General features: G+C 44.2%; 1 protein-coding gene across 2 annotated transcripts in view; it reads left to right on the top strand.

The window, feature by feature from the left end:
• RPH3AL (rabphilin 3A-like (without C2 domains)) overlaps positions 1-25,362 on the top strand; it is a 153,211-nt gene that overhangs the window by 48,966 nt on the left and 78,883 nt on the right. For both annotated transcript variants that reach the window (XM_018564115.1, XM_018564114.1), the window contains exons 2-5: positions 3,400-3,482; positions 9,445-9,588; positions 11,703-11,832; positions 16,338-16,424. In XM_018564115.1, coding sequence (XP_018419617.1) covers positions 3,406-3,482; positions 9,445-9,588; positions 11,703-11,832; positions 16,338-16,424 — 438 coding nt within the window. In that variant the 5' untranslated portion in view covers positions 3,400-3,405. The remainder of the gene's footprint in view (positions 1-3,399; positions 3,483-9,444; positions 9,589-11,702; positions 11,833-16,337; positions 16,425-25,362) is intronic.

Genomic DNA, 25,362 nt, shown 5'->3' with positions numbered 1-25,362 from the left:
GATTTACCTGTAACCTTTTAAATTCGGACACATGACATTTCTAGCATTTACAAGTTTCTCATTTTTTTCTCACTCGAGTCAAGCATAGGTTTGTATTGGCTTTGGGTACCAAAACTAGGTTTAAAAGCATAAAATATATAGGAATGTATTCAAAAAGAGGTTCTGGGATATACCTTAAGCACTGAAAATGCATGCAGAAGGGCAGAAAAAAATGTAATAAGGTATCTCTGTCCACGTTGGAATTAAACTGTATGCAACCAGAAAGGATGTGTGCATGCAGAGGCGGCTCTAGAGTTTGCGAGGCCTTAGGCGAAACCTAAACATGAGGCCCCACTCAGGCCTGTGGGGTCTCACCGGGCTGTTGGGTTTAACCAGGATGGTGAGACCCCACAGAGCCCTGGTGAGACCCTGCAGCAGGGGTGCCCACAAGGTCGTGCCCACAAGGTCGATCGCTGCTTCTCTGGATCCCCGCTGCTCTCCCCAGCGGGGATCCGAGAAGACGTGAAGGAACCGGCGGCGGGGGAGGGCGGAGGACGGAGCCGCTGTAACTATAATGCAGAGCAGTGAGGAGAGAGAGAGACGCTCGGCCAGGATCTGACAGCCGGCGCCTCTCTCTCCCCTCACTGCTCGTCCGTTCTGTCACAGCGGCTCCGCCCGCACCCCCCCCGCGTGGCTCGTGGTATCAGGGGGAGAAGGGGGATCCAGAGAAGATGCAGCCCCCTGTGCGTGGACGAGCAGCAGAGGATCGGGATCGGTACATGTCACCAGTATGTACCAATCCTCTAAAAAAAAAAATATATGAAAATTTAAAATAAATAAAAATAAATAATGAAAATAAAATAAAACATAGTAAAAAATAAATTTAAAAAACTTAGTTTTTTTTCCTTGCCTCAGGCGCAAAAGGAGCTGGCTACGGCTATGCTCCCGTGGTGCTCGTGCGGCTTCCGGCTGAATGTGTCAGACGCTGCAGATGGAAAGGTGCAGGAAACCCCATTTGCAACGTCGGCCACACGAGCACCACGGGAAACAGGACACCGGGACCTGGAATGCACTGGAATGTAAGCAGGCTGACTCGTACAGCGACAGGGCTGAGAGCTCACAACGTTACCTGGCTGCGAGCGAGGTGATGTGCCGTTCTGAAGGGCAAACTAGGTGGCCGCGAGGCCCTCGGGAGCGCGAGGCCTAAGGCGACCGCCTAATTTGCCTAATTAAAGAGCCGCCTCTGTGTGCATGTATTATTCAGGATATAAAAAAGAGAGTTGCAATAATTTGCAGGGTTTCTGTTGCCCTGGATAAATATCAAGGTTTAAAATAGGGGATAGGTGGTGTTAACAAAGACTGTGCAGAAGGCTAGAATGTCTACTAAAGATTAAAGGAGAACTATGAGGTGAGTGCTTTTCACTCACCTCATAGTTCTAGCCGACCTGTGACAATGAGACTGTCACAGGTCGGCTCAGTAGATCCGGAGGTGAGCGAACACATACCGGCGTTCGCTCACCTCTTGATCCTGTCACGGCTCTCTGCCGTGACAGGGGAGGGTCTGGATTCCTCCCCTCCGCAATTCGATCTGCCAGCGCTGCCTGGCGGAACGGATGGGGGAGGGGGCGGGTACAGCTGGCTCTGCTTCTAGATAGGCAGAGCCAGCTGTCAGTCACGCAGCTGGGCGGATGCCGGCACTATTGTCGGGATCCGCTTCAGCTGCGGCGTCTCAGTATACTGCGAGCAGCAGCTTGCGGTATACTGAGCCTAGGGTGACGGGAGGACGCTAGTTTGTGTCCTCCCGTTACCCTAAGGAGAACTATGGATAAAGCCCCCATAGACCCCATAGTTCTCCTTTAAAGGTCTTATGAGAAAGAGTAGTGATTCATATGGGAGTATGGGACTTTGTGATAACTTTTTTACCATTATACTGTCATGAGGTTACATCACTGTCTTCCTGTTCTGATCCACTCATTCTTATTTGTTGCCTTGGTGACCTATGGGCATAAAGTGCGGGGGTGGGGGATCTCCCCAATAGGATGGCAGATAGGGTTGCTATTAGAAATACTTTTCAAAAACCTAAAAGCCTCCCCCCATGTCTTCCGATCGACTTTAACTGCCCACTCTCTCCATAGCAATACATAGCAATACATAGGATACACTGTGGATACACTGTGGCATCGCACAGCCAATTGTGGCAATCTTCCTCCACCTCTGTATGCAGGGTTTAGCAACATAAGATACCTCCTTTTCCCTCCAACCAAACACATCATCTTTATGGCCGGAGGAAGGTAGAGGAGGAGAGAGCACAGCCCTCCATTCCGTCACTCTGTCCTTCAGTAGTGTCAGAGCAATTCGCTGTTCCACTTCTAACTGGGTTTATGACACTGACATGACTATTCTTGTCTGCCCATTGATAAACTAGGTTTTATAGCAAGGAGCCAGAGACTCAGAAATCTTAGGTCCGGTTTACACCTGCATGTTGCAGTTGTATTATGGTTAAAAAAATAGGCTTGCTCACTGCATCTTTGATTCTTTTGCTTCTCATCAAAATTAATGATATATAGAGTTCAATATTAACGCATCTAAAACACATTAAATGTGAACGGAGCCTTACTGATGGCAATATTCCCACGTCTTCCCATCAGGAAGTGGAGGCTGTCTAACACCAGCCTTGTTTACAGTGGTATGAACTTGGAGCCCCCCACCCTAACTTTGGCCCACAACCTAAAATGTATTTAAACTCAACATCTATTTTTAGTATGCTTAGTATTGTGCCTTACTGTATACGCTTAACTTAACATGCACCTGTGCCCAGACTATGTACACTAAATGATTTACATACAAGCACTCCATGACCTCTCTAGCTGCTTGTGATGTAAAGACTCTAAAGTCAAGTTTCAGTGGGTTTCTATCACCAGTTGTTTGCTTACATTTTAGGACTGGTAGGCTGGCAAAAATCTGCTCTCAATATGAACAGAAGATTAAATTTGAAAGTCTGTTGTGAAGTTTCAAGACAAATTTCTCCACAATGCCTATAACTGGAGAGGTGAAAGGGGCTTGTTTTACCGCGTGTTTAGAATATGTGAATGCTTTAGTGTTCACCAGAACACCCAAAGAAAATACATTCAGACATATGAAGAACATGCACATCTCAATGTAGTTAGACATTATAATTTTGGATTATTTCTTGTATGTTCTGTAGTCATTTGCATTTGATATACAAGTGCAGCAATATGTTTTCAACATAGTGGCAAATATTGGTCTACCGGGGACAATGGTAAACAAATGTTTGCAATGGATTGTAAACAGAAGTGAACTGAATAGAATTGGCATTAAACCTTTTGATTTCCCAGATCTGTTTTAAAAGTGTTTCATTTATATTTTGTTAATATATATCTTTTTTGTTTGCATTTACAGATCATCATGACAGATACCATTTTCGGTAATGGAACAGATCAATGGGTGTGCCCTAACGACAGGCAGCTAGCTCTTCGTGCCAAGTAAGTCTACAGAAAGTGTAAACTTTACCTCCTATGGTTGTCGCACACTAACTCTGTCAGTGTCCTTCCAGTATGTGACCTAAGTACAAGTTAAATTGGTGTGTGCTATATGTGTCACTTGCTCTAGGTTAGTGGTCTCTAACCTATGTATATGGCTATGTGAGCCACATTCAAGACCAGACTGGAGGTGAAATCAAAGCACTTTAGCTCATTTGTCATGTGAGCAGGCCTGACCATGCTCACATATAATAGGTAGTGGTGTGTGACTTCAAACTACAAAAGCTGCAGAATGCAGGTAAATTATCTTGAGTAGGTGGAACTGCATAACAGCTAAATGCAAATGTACAAATACACTAATAAAATAAATATACACTCATATTTACTGTTTGTTCCTTTTAAAATTAAATTACATGAAAGCTGCCTATATACAGTAAACTCAGTTATTCGGCACCCATGGGGATTGGTAGATGCTGGATAACTGTAGTTTTGTAGTTTCGGGTTGGTTGACAGTTACCATTAACTCTCAAGCATTAACATGCCCCATTCATCTCCTGGCTAGATTCTACTATTGGCTATTTCAAATTACCATAGCCAGTAGCAGGCTGGCTATTGCACATGCCCACTGCCCGTTGTTTACATTCACCTGCCAGCTGCAGAATCTAGCAGTGAGCTGCAGCAAGATGTAAACAGAGAATTTTTAATTAGCAACTAAATACATTTAATGTAGTAAATTGCCACAATCCAAAGCTGAAAGTGGAACTCACAGTGGGGGTGTTTTTTCTACAAGCTGATGGTATAAGTGACTGAGATAAAAAGATGATCTTACACGAGGGTAGAGCTTAGCATGGGAATGACGAGTTTGGTGATAGTCATTTGTGTTCAAGAGAAGACAGGGCAGTGGCAAAATTGAAGTCTCAGTTTCCTCCTTTTGCTTTACAGACACAGTGTAAGGAGGGTTATGGTGCACAGCACTGAGTGGCTTACAAGACTGTGCATTACTTAGCAGGTAAAACATACAGTGCATACTGTATGCGTTTCGGTTGATTGTTTTGCTGTTTGGCCAAGGATGCTCAATAGTTTTTCTGTTACGTAGTACAATGTTAAATGATTAATGCCTGGACATAATCCAGATATGTGAATAATTTTTTCTACTGCTGTTATATTTATTGAGAAATTATATGATACACCATGCTTCCTTTTTCAAGCATCTTTCACATTTTAAAGCGACACTAAGCTCAGGAGTTAAATCTTAAAAATGTCAGCTGAGTGATACACAAATAAGATACACTTTTGTTAATAGTTAGGGTACTTAAATGCATTTTCAAGATTTAACTCCTGAGTTTAGTGTCACTTTAAGGTTTCATGTTACATCTATGTTAAGAGCAGCAGATCTACATTCTGTTGTCTGCGGTGAGTTTTACTTTTATCCTTATTGTATTACTGATTTGTGCTGTTGCACAACAGGTTGCATTCAACATGAGAAGTCACATGATTCATTTTATGGCAAACATAGCTTAGACCCATGAGGGCACAAGCTCCAACCATAACTCCTATTTCCCTTTACCTACCAGTAATGTGCTGATATCATGCTCTGTACAGAATAGGGCAGGATTCCCCTTATCTTCTTATATCCTTCCAGTCCTTACAAGCCTATCAGAGTTTTACATAGAGTAGGACTCTTGCTCTCTGTGGGAAAGCAGTGATCTCTTTGCAGAGGTCCGACAAGCCTCCTGCTACCCAGAGCTAGTGCTCACCATTCAGTGGTCTGACTCAGTGGGGGGCATGTTAGACCTCTGCAATGAGACCACTGTTTCCACTCGGAGATCAGGAGTCCCACTCTGTGGCTGCTGAAAGGAAACAGGTTTTTCTACTCTGCTGAGGCTGTTTTAACAAGAAGAGGAACTGTAAGACATTGAGCACCTTTTTGTTTTGTCGCGCTTGGAATGTATTTTAGTGGATTTAAACTGAAGGTTTAATTGGGCTTTAAATTTTGCACAAGGGCTCTGTGGCTCCAGTAGTGCTTTTTATGAGCTGCTTTGGTTTTGTTAAGTCTTTTAAGTGATGAAGATTTAAAATATATTGTACATGCATGAGGACATGAGAGATTTCAGTTTAACTGTAAGACTGTTTATTCTATTCTGTAAAACATAAGTCAAAAGATCAAATCAAAAGAATTTTACCGGTTACAAAACTACATAATACGTTGTTACGTTGCAAAATGTTTTATTTACCAAGACATTGCTGAGGCCAACTATTTCTCTGTTTGTATAAGAATTCTCAGTAAGCTAGGTAAGCTTTGGTCATGTGTTAGGGCTTGTGTAGGTAAGCAAATCCAGCATGCTTTTAGTTGCATTGAACTTGCATTGTAGATTTAGTTGAGATGCTCTAAAATCCTTTGAAGGAATTTTTGACTTGCTGCTAGCTAGAGTTTTGTTCCTAGTGGCTTGTGTTAGGAAAAGCAGTGGCGGAACTACCAACGGTGTAGCCAGTGTGGCCGCATCGGTGCCTCAGCCTGGGGGGGCCCAGCACAGAACCTGTGCATAGATGGTGGGACTTGCCGGTCGCCGGATAGCACCGGATCGGTATCCAGCGGCTGGAGCGCCCCCAGTCTCTATGTCGGATCATCCGTTCATCCGACACTCCCGGCGCAGAGATGGGGGGCCTGCCGGTCGCCGGATACTACTCTCGACATCTGACACTCCAAAATGGGGGGGCCCGCCCCGCGATGCGCTGAAATGGGGGGGCGTCCGCCGGCCGGATAACGAGATAATATGGGGCCCGCCAGCTGCTGTAGGAGGGAGCCATGGAAATGGGGGGCCCACCCCGCGATGCGCTGAAATGTGGGGCCCGTCCGCCGGATAACCAGATAGTATGGGGCCCACCGGCTGCTGTGAGGAGGGAGCCGCGGAACAAGGAGGAACTGAAGACAGCCCTGCAGGCACATCATGGGGCAGCCATGGGGCCTTGGACGGCAGTGAGGACCCAGCAAACAGAACACACACAGGAAACAGCTGAAGACAGAAGATGTAAGGGTAAATAATTCATTAACATAATTATTATTTGTAGCCTAATGTTGTATAAAGTACTGTTGCAGCAATGCAGAATGGCACCCTGTATAGAGGACTACAAATCTCAGCAGTACTTTATACACAAATGATATTGTTATATAAAGTATTGCTGGGATGTGTAGTTCTCTATAGCCTGTGCCATTCTGCATTGCTGTAAATATTAGGGATGCACCGATATATCGGCCCGAAAATTTCACTTTTGGCTAAATGACGAAAGTGCCATTTTCTGCCGATACTGCAGCGCATCCCCGCTTTCTTTCCCCCCTGCTGGGCACTACTCTGTGTCCCAGCGGGGTGGAGAGAAAGTGTGACAGCCGGCCGAGCGCTGTGGGAGGAGAGCGCTGTGTTTGTGGGGTTTTTTTTGGGGGGGGGGGGCCCAAAAAAAATCTTGCACAAGGACCCTTTGTTCCTTGGGTCTGCCACTGAGGAGAAGATTAGCTCTAATGCAAACATGCTCATGTACACAGGCTTTTCTTTAGGTCTTCTTTTGTTCCCCAGCTTAGAAACGGGTGGCTTAAAAGAGAACTATGGGGTAAGTGTTTTCCCCCATAGTTCTCCTAAGGGTCACAGGAGGACATAAGCTAGCGTCCTCCCGTGACCCAAAGCTTAATATATCGTGAGCTACAGCTCGCCGTATACTGAGACCGCCGCCACCGGGACGGATTCCGACAATACTGTCGAGATCCACCCAGCTGCGTGAGTGACTGCTGGCTCTGCCTATCTAGAGGCAGAGCCAGCTGTACCCTCTCCCTTCCCCGTCTGTTCTTCAGTCAGCGCTGGAGGGTCAGAGGGGAGGAATCTGACAGTCACAGCTCTATGCAGGGAGATGATCGAGAAGTGAGCGAGCGACGGTATGTGTTCGCTCACTTCCCGATCTATTGATCCGACGTGTGACAGTTTAATTGGCAAGAAGCTTTTCATTAGTAAGAAGCTTTTTGGTTTCAATTTTTTCATATCTATTAATAATAAAACCCTGGAGCAAAAGTAGTACTGCACACCATTGCAGTCAGATTTAATCAAACACCACTACTTTTGCTCACGTTCTCTTTTTTTGCTCCACATCATATAAAACCTATTTGCCAATAGTTAGTGATATGCAGTATGGAATCTGTGGAATTGTATTTATTTTTTTAGTTCTTACCTTGCTTCATAATTTGGTTTGGGAAAAGGCCTCTTGTATGCCATATCAAATATTGAACTTTTGTAAATGCCTGCATAATACGATTTCAGGAACTCAAAGAATTTAAAATAGTGCAGTTTGCATAAACTTGAAGGACAAGTAGCTTGAGACAGATAGCAGGTGTTTACACTAGTTACTATTTTTATTTTTAAGTGTATTTATTTTTGGAAAGAGTAGGGAAGGGTTAAACCGCCTGCCATGTATTTTTTTGCAGTCTGCGTACCATTTGGGAGATTACCCTTCACTTCCTGTCACAGAGATGCAACAAGAAATTAGTGGAAAGCTCCCAAAATGCAGGGTGTTCCCCTCTTAAACAGTTGTCCCTAGAACAAGTGCCCCCATTTAAAAAGATTGCTCCTCACCTCCTGTTCTAAGGACAACTCTAAAATGTTTGATTTCCCCTAATTTTCTGTTCCAGTGACACCAGTACAAATAGATTGGTAAATTTCCTTATTGGGGGTTCAGACAGCAATAAAGATTTGACAGAAGGTTGGTCCTTTCCCATTACAAAAAAAAGGGTTTTCTCGAGAGATACATGTTCTGTTTCAAATGTCATACCTCCTTAGATCTCAGTCTGTCCGGACAGTATGGCCACCTGCTGACCACAGACAGCTTAACTCTTCAATAAGGCACAAAAGTTTAATCCAACATAGTTTTACTTCACACAGTGATGTAAAGAGGATGCTTTTCCAGACTTTTAAAGCATAAGAACACATTGGTGGGATTTATCAAAACTCAAGCAAACAAAAACTGGAGCAGCTGTGCATGGCAAACAATCAGCTTCTCTCTTCAGTTTGTTCAGGTAAGATTTAAAAATGAAAAAGAGAAGCGGATTGGTTGCCATGCATAGCTGCTCCAGATTTTGTCTGCTCCAGTTTTGACAAATTCCCCCCCATTTACTTCCTAAGCCGGTGTCTCAGATGAAACTGAAACTAAGGCAACATGAGAGAGCAGGTAGAGTCTAGCTTGGACTGTACTAACTACCACTAAACAGGAGTGGGAACAAGGAAACATAGCAAGGGAACAAACAAGCTGCTGTGGGAACACACTATCACTAGATGTCATCAATAATATAACACAATACATAACAAAAGCAGTAAACAAATGATAGGTGGAACACAGCAGTACACCTTAATGAATATATGACTACATTATTTTTTATTGTTTTTTTTTTTTTTTATATCTGCCTGAAGCACAGCCTTGTAGGGCAGACCAACACATTCAATTAACTGCTGCTATCACCAGCTGAAAATATTTACATTCCTTTGGCCCCCTAATGGGCCACTGTGAGCCGATTAGGGGGCCAGAAAGAAGCCCTGTGTAAGATTCAAGTTGCAACTTGAAGTTTACACAGGGCTAAAGACTCACCCCCTCGTGACACCAATCACCATCCACCAAAGCTGTCACACGAGAGCAAGGGGAGTGAGTCACTTTGCAGCTATGGGAGTGCAGCAGTTAGGACTTTTGCATTCTTGAAAGTGACATTTTTTTCATTGCGCTTCGGGGAAGCCTTTTTTTCAGTAATGGAGCCGCATTCATCAGTGCAGGAGAGGTAAATATTCAGTTTCTTGCTTGGTTGAGCCTTTTTATTAATGTGATTGGATGGCTTTAGATACTGTAATAATCTGCAACTTGTATACATTGTCATACAGTGATAATAAAGAAATAGTAAAAGCCTAAAGTCTTTTTCTTATTACATTTATTTAACTTACAGGTTACACACAGGTTGGTCAGTTCACACTTTCCGAACAGACAAGCAGAGAAAGAAACAGTGTTTGAACCCAAATGAAATGGAATCAATTCTAGACGTTATCAGAAGAGCTGAAAAAGTAGATACTCTGGAGCAGCAGAGAATTGGGTATGTCTGAGTTTAAGTATGATATTCCACTTTCCAAATATTCTTGTGGGTTGCATCATACACTGATGTCTTACATCTCTTAGAAATGGCAATAGTACGTTTGTTTCTTTGGTCCAGGTTCTGACTACAGGAATAACCTGCAGGGCTGTCCCTATTATGAGGCAGTCTCTGGCGGTTGCCTCAGATGGCATCTCATTGGGTCACATGCCATCCCCTTTCCGGTAAGAGAATCCTAGGTTGCTAAGAGCTCTTAGCAGCCTGTGATGCTTTAACCAATGTCCTGCCCATCTCACTGACATCACTGGTCACCAGGGGCTGAATTGGAAATTCTGTTTGGCTTCCCACCCAGCTCCTGATGACCAGTGATGTCAGTGAGATAAGCAGGATGCCGGACAGAGGTACCCTGCAACACCCCCTTCCTCTCTGACAACCCTCACCATCCTCCACCCCGGCCTAAGGTGGCGAAAATTGTATGTATGCCCCTGATAACATGGATTTCTTAGTCTCCCGCTAGAACTTTTGATGAACCTGCTTTGCAGAGAATACAGGAGAAAGATATTAATCCCAAATACTACAGCAGGTAGATTAATACTGCAGTGTGATGGGGCAAAAGTAAAATCTTACTACTGTAAGCATTCAGGTTGTGATTCAGCCCACCAGCAAATACTCATAAATGTTATGTAAAGGTCTTGTGTAATACAACACTATTTTGCTGTGAATACCACTTATTTTTTAAAACAGTAATTTGACATACTATATGATAAGTCCTATGTTTTAACACAAAAGCTTATAATACACAGACAGATTAAAATTAAAGAGTAATTTTGACCCCAAACTATTATTTCAAGCTCAACTCCCCACACTTCTTATTGGGAGATCTCTGCACACAGATTTCAATGTAACATTTTCAGTAAAATTGGAAAGTAGAAACCTTTTAGTTTATACCTTCTGCCTCGGTGACAACACTTCCCTCATTTCATTTCCTGCTGTCACAGGAACAGGAAGTGAGGGGAACCTTCTCAGTAGGCTCACAGACAGCAATCAAATCTTTACTCTTCCCAAATCTGTCCAAAACTGGAGTTAGGCTTTCAGTTGTAATAAAAATACCAAAAAGAAAAAAAGTGGATACAGGCATCAAAATAGAATTTTAAACTGTGCGTTTCAGTTATTTGCTTATTGTAGATTATTTGCGGTAAAATATGTTTCTAACATCTGCACCCTTTTAAATATTGTATCATGCACACAAACAGGGAACAGATTTGATCTCGTTTACTTTTGCATCACATTTTTAACCGTTCGCCTATATCTGTCAAATGCAAGTATACTATACTATATCTGTAAATCATTTTTTTTCTTTGTTTATGGGGGAATTGGATTATTTGGTTACTTGTGTGTTTTTTATTGGTTACAGTTATATAATGCCTCACCCAGTCTGGAAAAGAAGCCGAGTATTTCTTGATTTTTCTATGAGCAGTAATGTGTCTAATTGTGCCATCTCTTGGTCAATAAGTAAATTTCATGTAAAGATGTCTATGCTTAAAGCTCTATAGCATAGAAATGTTTCTCATATATATGGTTTTTAGCTATGCTTTTTTGTTGCCATCATGTCAATTACTTACTTAGACAAAATGTAAGCAAGTATTTAACATGTAATACCTAAGCTAATGTTGTAATTATGGCAGCTAAATATTATCAGACAATTATCTCTCTCTCGATATATATAATATCTTCTTTTTTTAAACTACTGCATGGATTATGAAAAAATACAGGAAAAATACAACTACACATGCTGGTAAATACAAAATATAGGGATTACAAAGTGGTTTTTAAAATTCAATAACTTTTTAAGATCTGTAAACAAAACGTTTAATAAGATAATATTATTTTCCAACATTAGCATCAATAAATTATTTGATGGTGTCAGGCACATTTGTTTTGTGCATATGACATTCTCCTGAATCCAGGTAGATTATTCTTTTTAGTAAACCATCCAAGCTCTCAGCAGTTATCAGTGTTACATGTAGGAAGATTGCAGTTATCAGTGTTACATGTATGGAAGATAGCAGTGTCCATAAAATGCATTATGATGATGAATGTATAACTTTTTCTTGCAGACGCCTAGTGGAGAGGTTAGAAAACATGCGAAAAAATGTGATGGGAAATGGGATGTCACAGTGTTTGCTTTGTGGGGAGCACCTTGGGTTATTAGGCACAACCTCTGTCTTTTGTCAAGACTGTAAGAAGGTAATATAACATATTTATAAAGACTTTCATTTAAGAAAAATATAAGATTTGTTACTTTAATGTCATGGCACATTTATTTTTATTTTTCAAAATCAGAATGATTAAAGAGGTAGAGGTTTAATTTGAGCGAGAAGCCAGCTTTAGAAATTGTTAGGAAATATAAACCCAGCCACTAAAATGTCATATAAGCTTTAAAAAGTTATAATTAATAACAGTTAAAAAAAATAACAGTAATTTTTTTAGTATTTTGATAATTTTTTAATGCTTCCACGAAGGTTCTTGTTCAGACACTTCGTGTTATAGGGTGACAATGCTTTAGTGCAATTGGTATAAGATCTATATCTCATAGGCCTACTGCTCACAGTTGGAGGGTTTCAGCAACAGGGGCAATGCTGTCATCCGGTAAACAGTGGGAGCTTTCTCATTTCCTTTTCTTAACAGGCACCTTCACCTCTATTTTATGAGACAACAAGCAGAATTCATTTATTCTTCAGAAACCATTTATATAGTACCAAGTGAAAGGTTGAGTATAAGCAGCAAACAGACTTCAGACTCTGGCCCAATTTACTAAAGTTAAGTGTAAAGTATAAATGAGGTCAGAATCTTAAATCACTGTATGTTCACCCTTTGTAATTGATTTGCACCCCAGGCTGATTCTAAACATCTCAACATTTATTTGACACTTGTCACAGCCCTCTAATATAGAGGAGAGCTGCACTCTGTGGGAATAAGGTTCTGACTTCTGAATTTAGAAACATTAGAAGGTAAGAGGAAACTGTAATATGCCCTTACATAGAAATAACATTTATTCTGTTTCCAATGCTGATATATGTAAAGACACTGGCGGAACTACCAGGGTCGCAGGGCCTGGTGTTCCGCCTGTTGGGGGGGGCCCAGCGAGGAAGAAGAGGGCCCCCAGAGATAGTGCCGGTCCGCCACCCGCAGCATGTACGGCGGCTGTGCTGCGGGGCTGGAGAGGAGTCACTTGTTTAGCTGAATGTGTTGCCGGCACCACCGGGCAGCACTCAAGACTACAAGTCCCAGCAATGCATTATATTTTTAAGTAGGGATGCAGTGCCAATTGTGGGCATTTTCACGAGTACTCATACTCTTGAAAATGCTCTGAAACTAAACGCAGATACCGGTGTTCTGTTGAGAACGCCGACGTAGTCGAATTTGCCGACCTCAGCATCTGCGCTTACGAACAGACCAGTATTAACGAGGAAACTGGGATTTATTTACATAGTATTTAGTTTAGATCGTTAATTGTGACCGTTAATAATATTCCATCCATCATTTACTGCCATCCATCATTTACTGTCATGGATGGCATATTATAAACAGTCACAATTAACCATTTACAAACTAATACTTTGTAAATAAATGCCGGTTTCCTTGTTAATCCCGTCTGTGCGCAAGCGCAGATACTGGGTCTAAAATTTTAAATAAGTGGCTGCCTGAGTCCTGCGCCTGCTGGGGACCTCGGCAGCCTTCCTGTTAACCTTGCGATGCCTAGTTACACCTCTGTGTAAAGACATACCTCCTTCTACCACCCGGTCTGTGATTACATTGACTGTGGAAGAATCCGCAGTCTGCTTCCTTCTTCACACAGAAGTTGAATACAATATAATTGTTAGACATGTGTGATTCGTTCCGAAGCGAAATTCAGATGCAGTTTCTGAAATACGGACATTCGGATGTATCCGCATTACAGATATAACGAATGCAAAAGAGTCCGAATTTCCGTTTCCGAAATTCGTTAGCGGTAGTTCATTCGCACGCTCGTTTTCATTTCTTATTCGTTTCGTTCGTTCGTTGCAGCAAAGTGACATTAGAGAAGGGGAAAAAAATAATTTTCCCCTCAATTGTCACTTAACTACAACGAACGAACGAAACGAATAAGAAACAAAAACGAAACAACCGTTCGAACTAACTACCGCTAACGAATTTCGTCCAAATTCCGAATCGGAATTGAGTTTCACACCAGAATCCCGAAACACGAAATAACACAAAATACGGATCAAAACGAAACTAAACTAAATTAATTTTTTGCCAGTGCACATGTCTAAAAATTGTATCTCAGATAAGAGCACTACAGAGGATGTTTTTCCAGGCTGCTGAAGACTTCATGAAGACAATGACTTTCTCGATCCTGTTTCTGCAGTGGTAAAGTAAAACTAACTATATGGCAGGGTTAGGCAAGACGTATCTAGCTAGGGACTGTACAAAATAGAGGCTAACAGGAGGCAAGAACAGAGGAACATACCAAAGTTCATAAAAACTCTGATGTAGTCTTCTGAAGAATTCTTTAGCAATGCAGACATGGTAGCTTAAACAGTCTTTGAAACATCAGGTCACTTCACCAAAGTTGTAAGGCTTACAAAGTCCTTTAGAGGTGAAAGTGAGACAGTCTCTCTGGTTGGTACCTCTTCACAAGTCCATCCGTAGGCTGCTGTACTTTCAGTTTTCTAAGAAATGGATATTGTAGCTTGATAACTAGGGTGGAAGACTCTGATACATTTCTTAGGTCATTTTACTACTAACAGGATTTGCAGCATTCTGACTGCATTGCATTGTCACTAGTGTCAGTTTGGATCTTGATGGACAAAGCTGTGAGTTGTAGATCAGGACTCTCTGTTGCAGGAATGTGGAATCAAAGACTTTGGAGCTCCTAACAGGATTCTCTAAATGAAAAGACATTACTGTTTTGCAGTTGTAGTTTTACCAATGACCAGCTGAGGTTGCAGCTGGTCCTCTGGGAGCAACTCTGTAGCATCTACTGAAGTAGATAGTGATTTAGAGTCACTAGTTACACAGTCCATGAATTGATGAACATTCGTATTGTTGTGCAGGATCTTGGTATTAATAGATTCCTTGTCACCTGTTAAAGGTTCAGTCCTGCTACTATCAGTAGTAGTTAAGAGATGTTGTCTTAGTGATACTGCTGTGGTGATTCTCTGATGTAGACCTGATTACTTATGAGAAGACCTGTTGTCAGAGTTAATAACCCTTTTGAGTCCCCATAGCATGTGCTTTGACAGGTGAAAGGGGTGTTTTGAATAGTCTTAACAAAAGGTTTAAAAGTGCGTAAACTGTTTGAACTGCTTGTTACTGGAGTGAGAAGAGCCAATAGAAGTCTGTGCTTTGGGCATAGACACCATCGTTCCAGCCAATTCATTTATTTTGTACACTCTTCAGATGTCTCTTCAGAGCACGATTTGGTCAACCAGTCAACCAACGAAATGTACATGATGTACCTCTTCTGGTTTAAGGATCTCCTCTCTAGCATTAGGTATTTGATTACACTCTGCGAGTGTAGAGAGATGATTTCCTTCAGTTTCCTTTATGTCTAAAATAATTCATTCTTTAGCGGGGCTAACATCACTAAAAGGTCACTTACATGAAGCATTTCATGCTTGGGGAGTGAACGGAAATGTCATCCAGATCATCCAACATCATTGATGTAACTTTTGGATTAATCAGGAGTTTCTTTCTTCATTGGGGACTGGATCAGGTCAGTGGAAACCTGATCCAGGCCCCCTGCGCAGAAGCAGATCACTTCTAATCAGCCAGCAGTGGATCACTATAGCAGTGATCTATTGCTGCAGAGCTGCAACAACTCTGCTCAATCCTCTTTACTCAGAGGAAATTAAGTGCTTTGATATCACTAGTGATTATCACTACACCTCAATGTAAACATAATCCGGAAGCATTCTGTTTAAATTCAATTCTATAGTGCTTTTCTAACAAGCAAGCTGTAGCTTTGTGTGGAAAGGTGGGGGTGGTGTTGTAATCCATCAGGCTTTTTTGCTGTTTGTATGTCCTCACCAGGGGAAGTCACTCTCTCTTTGTTCTTTGACCACTGGGGACTGATGTGAGGGAAAATCCCAAATTTCGATTTGTTACTAGAACAGGAAATCCTTTAGTGGAGTCATTTGTTCAGGTGTCTAAAGGAGCATCCCCTTCGCCCCTCTCATTTCCTGTTGTGTTTTTGGGTATCCCCCCCCAATAGGAACATGTTTAACCGTTTCCTATTCTATCCAGCATAGAAAAGGAACCCTTCATCTTTTTATATATACTTTTATCCTGCTAGTATGATTTTGTATTGTGGAAAGAAGTAGGAGCAACATGAGGAAACCGACACAAAAAGACAAAGAATGTACCACCTCAATCCAGCTTATTTTTAATATTTTTAATTAAATAGAGTACTATTGTTTCATTACCATAAAAACATCCAGCAGGCAGAAGAGAAAAGTGGAATCTGTAAAATGTCTCTGTATCTATTAATTAAAAAAAGCTGGCCAGTACATGAAAAGTAGCTGCAAGGAAAAACAGCCTTACAAAGCTACACAGGAAGCGAATATTTAAATTGGGCAAGACCTTTATAGTGCAACGTCTGTGCATCCTTCCAGTCTCCTTAAATCAAGACGTTTAGAAAATAACTAAATCTGTAGTATAAAAATAGATAAGCTAAAAGTGCACTGATCTGTTTCTTTCTCCCACAGAAAGTCTGCACTAAATGTGGAATTGAAACTGTTGGCAGCCTGAAGCGACCCACATGGCTTTGTAAAATCTGTAGTGAACAGAGAGAGGTAAATTGAGTGTTCTCCTTATGTTCTGTACACAGTTTGTTTAATCCTAGCACAGACAGAAAATGCTTTTCTTGTTGTAAATGTTTTTATTGAATTTTCAAAAGGTTAACATGCATAAATGTTGTTACAATTTCAATTTAAGAGCCTCCATGATGTATTGCTTTGAAGTCAGCCGTTGTGACGTAGTTGGTCCAGCAGGCCCACTTCTTTCGGAAGTTTTCTAGGGTGTCCTGTCTAGTGGCCAACAGCTCCTCCATTTCATACACATGTCCGACCTGTGTGAGCCATTCATTGATTGTGGGTGTGTGTTCCTGTCGCCAGTGGCGGGGGATGATCGTGCGTGCTGCATTGATGAGATGCTTGTGGATCGATTTGGATGCCTGTGTAGGGGTGTCAGGTGTCCAGTGTAGGAGAGCGACTGTCAGTGTAAAGGGCAGTTGGGCACTAGTAATCGTGTGGATCGCTTCATGGACCTGCTTCCAGAAAGGTTGTATACGGGGACAGGACCAGAAGATATGTGGGAGGGTACCTTCTTCCGTGTGACATCTCCAGCATGTTGGTGGTAGCTCTGGGTATATTCGGTGGAGAAGTTGCGGGGTTCTGTACCAGAAAGTGAGCAGTTTGAAATTAGTTTCTTGCATTCTGCTATTTATCGTGCATTTGTGTGCCGCCGTGCATATCTCAGCCCATGACTCGTCAATGTGATGTTGAGAGCCTGTTCCCATTTGGTGCGCGATTTGTTTGATTGGGAAACGGTACCATCCCTAAGCTGGCTATATATCCATGAGATTGGGTGTCTTGTTGGGCCATTTCCCGAGCAGGTCTTCTCGAATGGGGTTAGGGTTCTAGAATACGAATGGCGGCTTTCTTTGGACGTCAGAAAGTGCCGTATTTGAAAGTATACCCACCAAGGGAGTGAGCCGCGTTTCGTGAGGTCTGAGAGCTCGGTTCTGGAAAGGAATGTGTGGTATTTAAAGAAGTGGTGTGCTCTGATGGGAAGGTCTTGGGACCAGTGGGACGTAAAGTCTCTGGCGACACCTGGAGGAAAGTCCCTATTGTGTGTCAGAGGTTCCATGGGGCTGTGAAGTGAGGTAATAGTATTGAGGTGTCGAGTCGCAGAGAAGACGCCGAGCGTGGCTCCTATGAAAGGATGATCCTTCAATATGGGGGGCCAGAGTGCCTCTCTGAGCCATATCAGAGATGATAAAGGAATTTCAGCTATTGCCTCCTCCAAGGATACCCATAGCCTGGAGGTGGCGTGTATGTGCCAGTGCAGCACTCTGGTGAGGTAGGTCGCCTTGTAATAGGTATACATGTCGGGGATATCTAGGCCGCCATTAAATTTCTGGGTTTTAAGTAAAGACCAAGATAGGCGTGGACGTTTGTCGTTCCAGACAAAGGAAGAAAAAATTGAGTCTAAGTGTCGAAAGAAGGAGCGTGGTAATTTAATCGGTATGGTCTGAAAGCGGTATAACAGTTTGGGGAGTACGTTCATCTTCAGTAGGGCTGCGCGTCCAAACCATGAAATGGTGTGTTTTTGCCAGGTTTTAAGATCGTTATGGATGGAGTCTCGGAGGGTCGCGTAGTTCGTGTCATAGAGGAGGGATAAGTCCGAGGTCAGTTTGATGCCTAAGTACTGTAGGTGGGTAGGACGCCATGTAAATGGGAAGGACGATTGGAGGCGGAGTGTAGTAGTGTGGGGGTAGGTTGAGTGGCATGATCTCAGATATAGTAAAGTTAATTTTAAGATTGGACAGCGAGCTATATAAGTCGAATAAAGACATTAGGCTCGGCAGTGAGGATAGGGGTTGTGAGAGGAAGAAGAGTAAGTCATCTGCGTATGCCATCGTTTTGTGTTCTACCTCCCCTATCTTGATGCCGTGTATGGAATTATCTGCTTGAACTAATCTGATAAACGGTTCCAAGGTCAGTACGAAGAGCGTGGGGGAGAGCGGACAGCCCTGACGGGTTTCATTTGTGATCGGGAAGCTGTCCGATAGGCAGCCCATCGTCCTCACTCTGGCCTTTGGGCATGAGTATATAGCTCCTATCCAATGTAGCATACTCTCTGGCAATCCTATATGGCGGAGAACCTGAAACATGAAGTCCCAGGAAACCCTGTTGAACGCCTTCTCCGCATCCGTAGACAGCACCAGTGTCTCTAGTGTCTTCTGCTGTGTCCAATGGATGAGATTGAGGGCTCTCAAGGTGCTGTCTTTAGCTTCTCTGCCCGGTATGAACCCCACCTGGTTGGTGGATATCAGGTCAGGTAGGAGCAGGAGAAGGCGTTTCGACAGGGCCCTCGCGAAGATCTTCAAGTCTACGTTCAGTAGGGAGATGGGCCTGTAGCTGGTACAGAGTTGAGGGTCCTTGCCCTCTTTTGGGATTACGGTGATGTGTGCCTCTAGATGTTGGGGTGGGGGTTGTACGGTTGCGTTCAGGGAATTGTAAGCTTGGCGCAGGTGGGGCAGTAGGGTTTCCGAAAATGATTTGTAATATTGGGTGGTAAGACCATCCGGGCCTGGGCTCTTGCCTGGTTTGTACTGTTTGACGGAAGCCTGTATCTCTTCTAGTGTTAGGGGTCTGTCGAGGGCTTCGAGGAGCGAGGCGTCTATTTTTGGAATGTTTGCTTTCGTGAGGAAGGAGGTGATTCCGTCCAGGCGAGTTGTGTTTCCTGTCGGGGGAGGCTTGGGACCTATGTTATAGAGTGTGGTGTAGTATTCCTGGAAGCAGGAGGCTATGTCAGGTGGCGAGTGTCTTATATCGTTTGCGGTTTTCTTTATGCTATGAATTTGTGAGCTGGATTTTTGGGCCCGTACTGCTCTGGCCAGGAGTTTACCACATTTGTGTCCCCCCCCCGAGTAATAATGTCCCGTGCGGAGGGCGAAGTTTCTGCCGGTTTTAACTGAGAGGAGGTGGAGAAGCTCCTGTCTCGTCTCAGTCAGTGCCTGTAAGTCCCGTTGCGCTAGGGTTTTTTTGTGAGTTGTTTCTAGGAGGCGAATTTTAGAGGTGAGGGTTTGGATCTGTTTCAGCCTTTCCCTTTTGAGGGTGGCCGCTAATGAGATGAATCGCCCTCTGATGAAGCATTTGTGTGCCTCCCAGGTGATCATGGGAGAGGTTTCCCCGTTGGCATTAAGGGTGAAGTATTCAGTCAGTTCTGTAGATAGCGTGGCGACATGGGGAAGTTCCTTCAGTAAGGAGGGGTTCAGGCGCCATGTCGATTGTCTGGGGGTCGGTGAGACAATGTTGAGGGTAGCGGAGATCGGGGCGTGATCTGAGGAGACTATATTCCCTATCGTGGAGGCTTTAAGTCTGGGCAGGTCGGATTGTGACATGAAGATATAATCTATACGTGAGTATTTGGAGTGTATATGCGAATAGTAGGTGTAGTCTCTCTCGGTTGGGTGGAGTGTCCTCCCAGGTGTCACATAAGTGTAGTTTGGCAAGGTGGTTCTTCATAAATTTGAGTGTCCGGTATGGTAGGGATGAGTGTTTGTCTGAGGTATCAAGGAGTGGTTCCAGCGGGACGTTGAAGTCTCCCCCCACTACCAGAACACACTCCGCAAAGTCAGAGAGGCGGAAGAGAAACCTGCTCGGGAACGAGGCATGGCGCCTGTTGGGTGAGTACACCGACGCTATCGTGACAGGGGTCTGGCCTATCAGTCCTTTCAGGGCTAAATAGCGCCCTTCTGGATCTTTGAGTTCATCCTGGAGCATGAAAGGGACATGTTTGTGAATGACGATTGAAACGCCCCGTGATTTGTTGGAAGGTGACGAGGCGTGGAAAGTTGAATGGAAGTGATGGTCAGTAAGTCTAGGGGTCTTGTTATGTTTAAAGTGTGTTTCTTGGAGGAGGGCGATGGAGGCTGACTGTCTGGCAAGGTCACCTAGGATGGATGATCGTTTCATTGGAGCATTGAGACCCTTCACATTGAGAGAGACTACTTTGAGGTTGGCTAGGTCACCCATCTTCCGGTTCCGTGTAGGCCGGTCTGGGGGCGGGATGCCTGAGGAGGTATGGAGGGTGAAGGCAATGATCAATAGAAGGGGGGAGGAAGTGGGTAGCAAGAGGGTTGGTGGGGAAGGGGGGAGGAGGGAAGGAGTATAGGAAGTGGGAGTTAGTACCACTGGGGTCAAGCCCTGGACGTACCCCAGTCTAGTTGGCGATAGGGAGTGGGGCCGTTCAGACGAGTCACCAGTCAGGGGCCGAGATGGTAGGGCGTGTAGGGGACGGTCAAGCCTGTGGGTAGTCGAACAGGTCACAGGCCGTCTCACTTGGGGGGTATAAGGTTCAGTCGGGTAGAAGGTAACCAGGAAATGTCCTGTGTCAGGTCCCCACAGGGAGAAGCCCCGTGGCCCGAGCCCCGTCATTGAGAGGAGTCCCGATCTATTGTGCCATACCTCGGCACAAGGCAAGTAAAATAGTAAAGTATAGTAAGTAAAACGGCCTTGTAGACCCCATACCTGTATGGGTCTTCCACCTGGAGAGTCTGCGTCCATATCGGCACCCAGGGTCCTCTCCTCAAGGGAGGCAGTGATGGTCTCGTCAATACGCTCTACCCGATGAAGGGCGATAGTTCCCTTGAGGTACACCGTGTGATGTCTGAGGTGGGGGAGCACTGCAAGGCTTGCTGCGAGAGTCGATGAGTGGGTATCATGAGGCCGTGGTGTGCCAAGGACGCAGGGCTCCTGGTGGGGAACAGTGTATAACCAAAACACAATTGAAAAAAACACAACATAATATAACAAGACACCTTCTATGGTGCCTCTGCCGTCGGACCTCCCTCTGGGGAAGTCCCTTGTCCCCTGCAGCCAACAGGGTGGAACATAGGGGAACTCAGGGCTCCGGGAACAGGAAGCCCAAGGGCAGCCCATCGAAGGGGAGGGAGAGAGGTTCCCCAAGAGGGGCCAGCGGCTGGAGAGCAACCGTTATTGCCGTGTATGGGGTAAAGCATAGGTGGCTATGAGGTATACTCAGCTCATGATGACTAGGTCTGATGAGGGAGGTCGTTAGGTTCAGGTCTCAGGGATCCGTGTTGCCAGCTTGAGGGGCAAGTGAAATAAGGACGTTCTTTAGCGATACTTCGCTGCATGCAGGAACTGCTAGGCTCTGCCAAATAAAAAAGCATGATTTGGAGGCGGCAGCTGGTAGCAGTGGAAACCTTGTGGTGTGCGCTGGTTCACGTCGAGTAGCTGAAGGGTGTGGGGTTCTCACTAGGCAAAAACTGGGATCTTCCTCATGTCGGACAATTTGTCATCTTGAGGGACAACTTAGGTGGTGCGGTGACGGTCCTCATCATGTCTGGGTGGTGCGCCACCGGAACGAGAATTGCGGATGGTGAGGAGCGTTGTTTCTTGGCGTTTCTGCAATCTTGTCGGTCTGGCGGTGAGGGTTGTGATAGTGGTGGTGTGGTCTTATGGTGTGGAGATCTTCTCCGGTCTTGCATTGCAGGAGGTTGGGGCTTCAGATCTTCATACCAGTCCTGAATGGCGACTGGGGGAAGATCCAGTAGTGAGCAGAAGTTTTCCAGATCGTCCGGAGTGCGGAGGAGAGCTGTTGTACCTCTGTGGGTGGCCGACAGACAGAAGGGGAAGCGCCAGCGGTAGACGATGCCGTGGTGTCGTAGGCATTCAAGCAGTGGGCGGAGGGCTCTCCGTTGCTGCAGCGTATGCACTGAGAGATCTTGAAACAGCTTCACCTCCGTTCCATCGAGAAAGACGGTACCTCTGCGTCTCGCTTTCTGCAAGATCTCTTCCTTCAAGGGGAAGCTCTGCAAGCAACAGATGACGTCACGAGGGGCTTCCTCCAGCGCTGCACGCGGTTTGAGCGCTCGGTGTGCGCGTACAAATTCAATTGGTGAGTCCAGGGGTCTTTCCAGCAAGTCATTAAAGAGCCGTAGGAGGGATGCTGGTACCACATCTGGTAGCACTGACTCTGGGAGGCCGCGGACACGGATATTGGACCTGCGGCCTCTGTTGTCTAGATCTTCAAGCTGTCTCCGCATGGTGATAAGGGAATGTGATGTGGTTACTTGCTGGGAGTGCAGGGCGCGTATTTCCCTATTCCTGTCTTCACCTGCCCGTTCTACTACATGTAGGCGGCGGCCTATATCCTATATGTCCCTGCAAAGCTCAGTAACGGCAGAGTGTAGAGTGTCTTTAATGTCTGCCGTCATGGATGACAGGTCAGACCGGGTGGGTAGGTGCTTGATGCACTCGTGCAGGTAGGTCTCTCCGCAATCTAGTGTCTCGGCCTGGCGCGTGCAGAGGGCCGTCTCCGCCATGCTGTGTGCAGGCGCCTCTGAGGCCTCGTGGCGTTGGGCTTTGAAGAAATCCAGTACCTGTTTTGCCGGCGGGTCTCCCTTCTGTCCAGGGGTCTTCCCCATGTCTTCGGATGGAGGGCTGCAGAAGGCGATGCTGGGTGCAGGTGAACAGGAGCTCCTAAGTTAAGCGGCCATCTTCGTTGCCGCCGAAGCCACGCCCCAGAAAATGCTTTTCTATTAACTTTATAACTTGCTGGTTTAAAAAAAAAAAATTGCCAAGGCTCATAACCTGAAAGTGAGATTTTTGTTAGCCTTTTAAAATTGGGAATTTATGTCAGACTTGCAGGCCACGAAAAGAGTATAGTATGCTTAGCTGTGCTTAACCACCAACTTGGTTCTTATTATTGTGATCTTATTATTGTAGGATATGCTTTCCAAGTGTAAGAAAAGAAACAATGATATTTAATTACCAGATCAACACTAGACCAGGGCTCTTATACCAGCATTATATGAAGCAACAAGTTCAAATAGCAGGGTCATATAAGTGAACCTATTTGTTATGAAAAATGTGTTTTCTTTATTCCTCTAGATGTAGTAACCTAACATTTACACAGTTCAGTGAAAGCAGAACAACCTTTTCTGCAGGACATTACAGAGTACGTGGAGTTATTAATCAAATATAGTGTCCACAAAGTAAAATACAATTTAATGTGTTTACTGCAAACTGTAATATACCTATACACTCTAAAACTCACTATAGCTAGTTTAGGTGGAAACCAGTGCAACAAGAGGTAGGCAACCCTGGAGAGGTGGCAAGCTACTTGCATCACATTAAAGAGATTACAGATAACCGGGGGAACAGTTTCCTTTTTTTTATTTTTATTAGACAACCTAACTTATTTCTGGCCTGTCTGGCTGGGATGAGTTCTGGCCTGTCTGGCTGAGCAGAAATCTGGTCTTGCTAACTGGTTTTGGCTTGCTGTCTGGGCTGGATCCGACCTATCAGAGCAGTGTGCATTTTGGTTAGGACAGTGCAGGGATCAGTAATGCAGAGTTCAGAAGTCATTAGTATGTAATGCAGAGTGCAGAGGCCAGGAGTAAGTAACACAGAGTGCAGAGGTCAGGAAGAAGTAAGATAGAGTTCAGAGGTCATGCTCGAGACGCTGACTCGAGTATAAGCCGAGGGGGGCACTTTTCAGCAAAAAAAATGGGCTGAAAAACTCGGCTTATACTCGAGTATATACGGTATTTCCCTAAGCTAAAATTGTCCACAGCATAAATTCCCCCCTCCCTTTGCAAGATTCACTCACCAAACCACAGATGCAGAGACACCCAGCAGAGTGAGGGAAGTCCTCCTAGTTATCCCCTTGGCTGTCAGAGCATATGACACGTCAGAGCCAAGGAGGAGCCTAAAACCACCCTCTTCGGTGCAATGACCAGAGATTTGAGAGGCAGGCAGGGTTAGTAGCACCCACTGCCGACCTCCAAGTTCAATTAGAGTATGTATGTATTTTTTGTAAAACAAAATAGAGAAAACACACAAATCTCACTGGAACACAAGAAATCAGTGCTGCAAAGCTACCAAACTGGCCTCTGCAAAACTGACAACATGAGTTTTAAAGTAATATAATAAAATTCAGTATCTTCCATAGGGTGTGCTTATTGGGTTCTCAGTGTCTCTAGAAGTACATTGACAATTGTAAGTGGTTTAAACTGACCAGAAAGTTTTATAAAACATTGTAAATGTGTTAAGATTCCATTCTCTGTTAGTAAAAGTTAACATTGGTCATTATGTAACCTGCAATGCAATACAGTTGTATAGTAAATAGTGCTGCTGCCTTACAACATGGCAGTTTTTCCCTCATGTCTCACCAGAACACTCTCTTCATAGAGTTTGAGGTTTTTCTCTACTGTTCCAAAAATAGGCTGAATGTTAATTGATTTCCACCCACAATTGTTTAGTGTGTGTGAAAATAGCTAGGGTTAGGTGCATGATATTTTACATTTTGTTCGAATTGTGGCTGACGTAGTGATGTGAACTGTACTTTCACCTCTAAAAGTAAAAAAAAAAAAAAGTGATTAATTTTATTTGGGGCTTAATGTTGGCCATTTTTCTCCATATTCATATTGCACTGCACTGGGATGGAAGGCATTCCTGTACCCCGCCTTCCAGTGCGGGTGATCGGACTGTGGGCAGGGGGCGTGTCTGCAGTGCCATTGACATAAATGGCACCGACACGCCCCCTCTTGCCCCAGAACGAGGCCCGCCTTCTTGTATGCAATCCAGTGAGTTCTGGGCGCGAACTGCACCGGGATACCCTGCTTATGGTGTGACTGGGCCCTTAACCTCTTAAAGCTGAACTCAATGTTACACAATTAGTAGATGAAAATACGTGCTTTGCACTGAAGTGGACAAAGTTTAACTTTTGCGCAGAGATGGGCTTTAAGTGTATTTCCACTTACACAAATTTAAGCACCCCCACTATGTCTGTTATGTGTTCCGATACACACAGCATGCCAAAAAATTATTACAAAATATTTATTATATTTACATCTGTGTGTTCGGAGCAGGAATATACACAGGATGCTACAGGAATTCTAGTGGTTAGAATACATGCCAGTGAGCTGATAAAGGGCCACTTTCTTGTTTATAAAAGTGTGTTAACATACAATGC

The sequence above is a fragment of the Nanorana parkeri genome, unplaced genomic scaffold, assembly GCF_000935625.1.
Source record: "Nanorana parkeri isolate BGI_ZX_2015 unplaced genomic scaffold, ASM93562v1 scaffold726, whole genome shotgun sequence".
Classification (NCBI taxonomy): Eukaryota; Metazoa; Chordata; class Amphibia; order Anura; family Dicroglossidae; genus Nanorana; species Nanorana parkeri.
The sequence above is the reverse complement of the archived record's forward strand: the minus strand, read 5'-3'. Positions and strand labels throughout refer to the sequence as shown.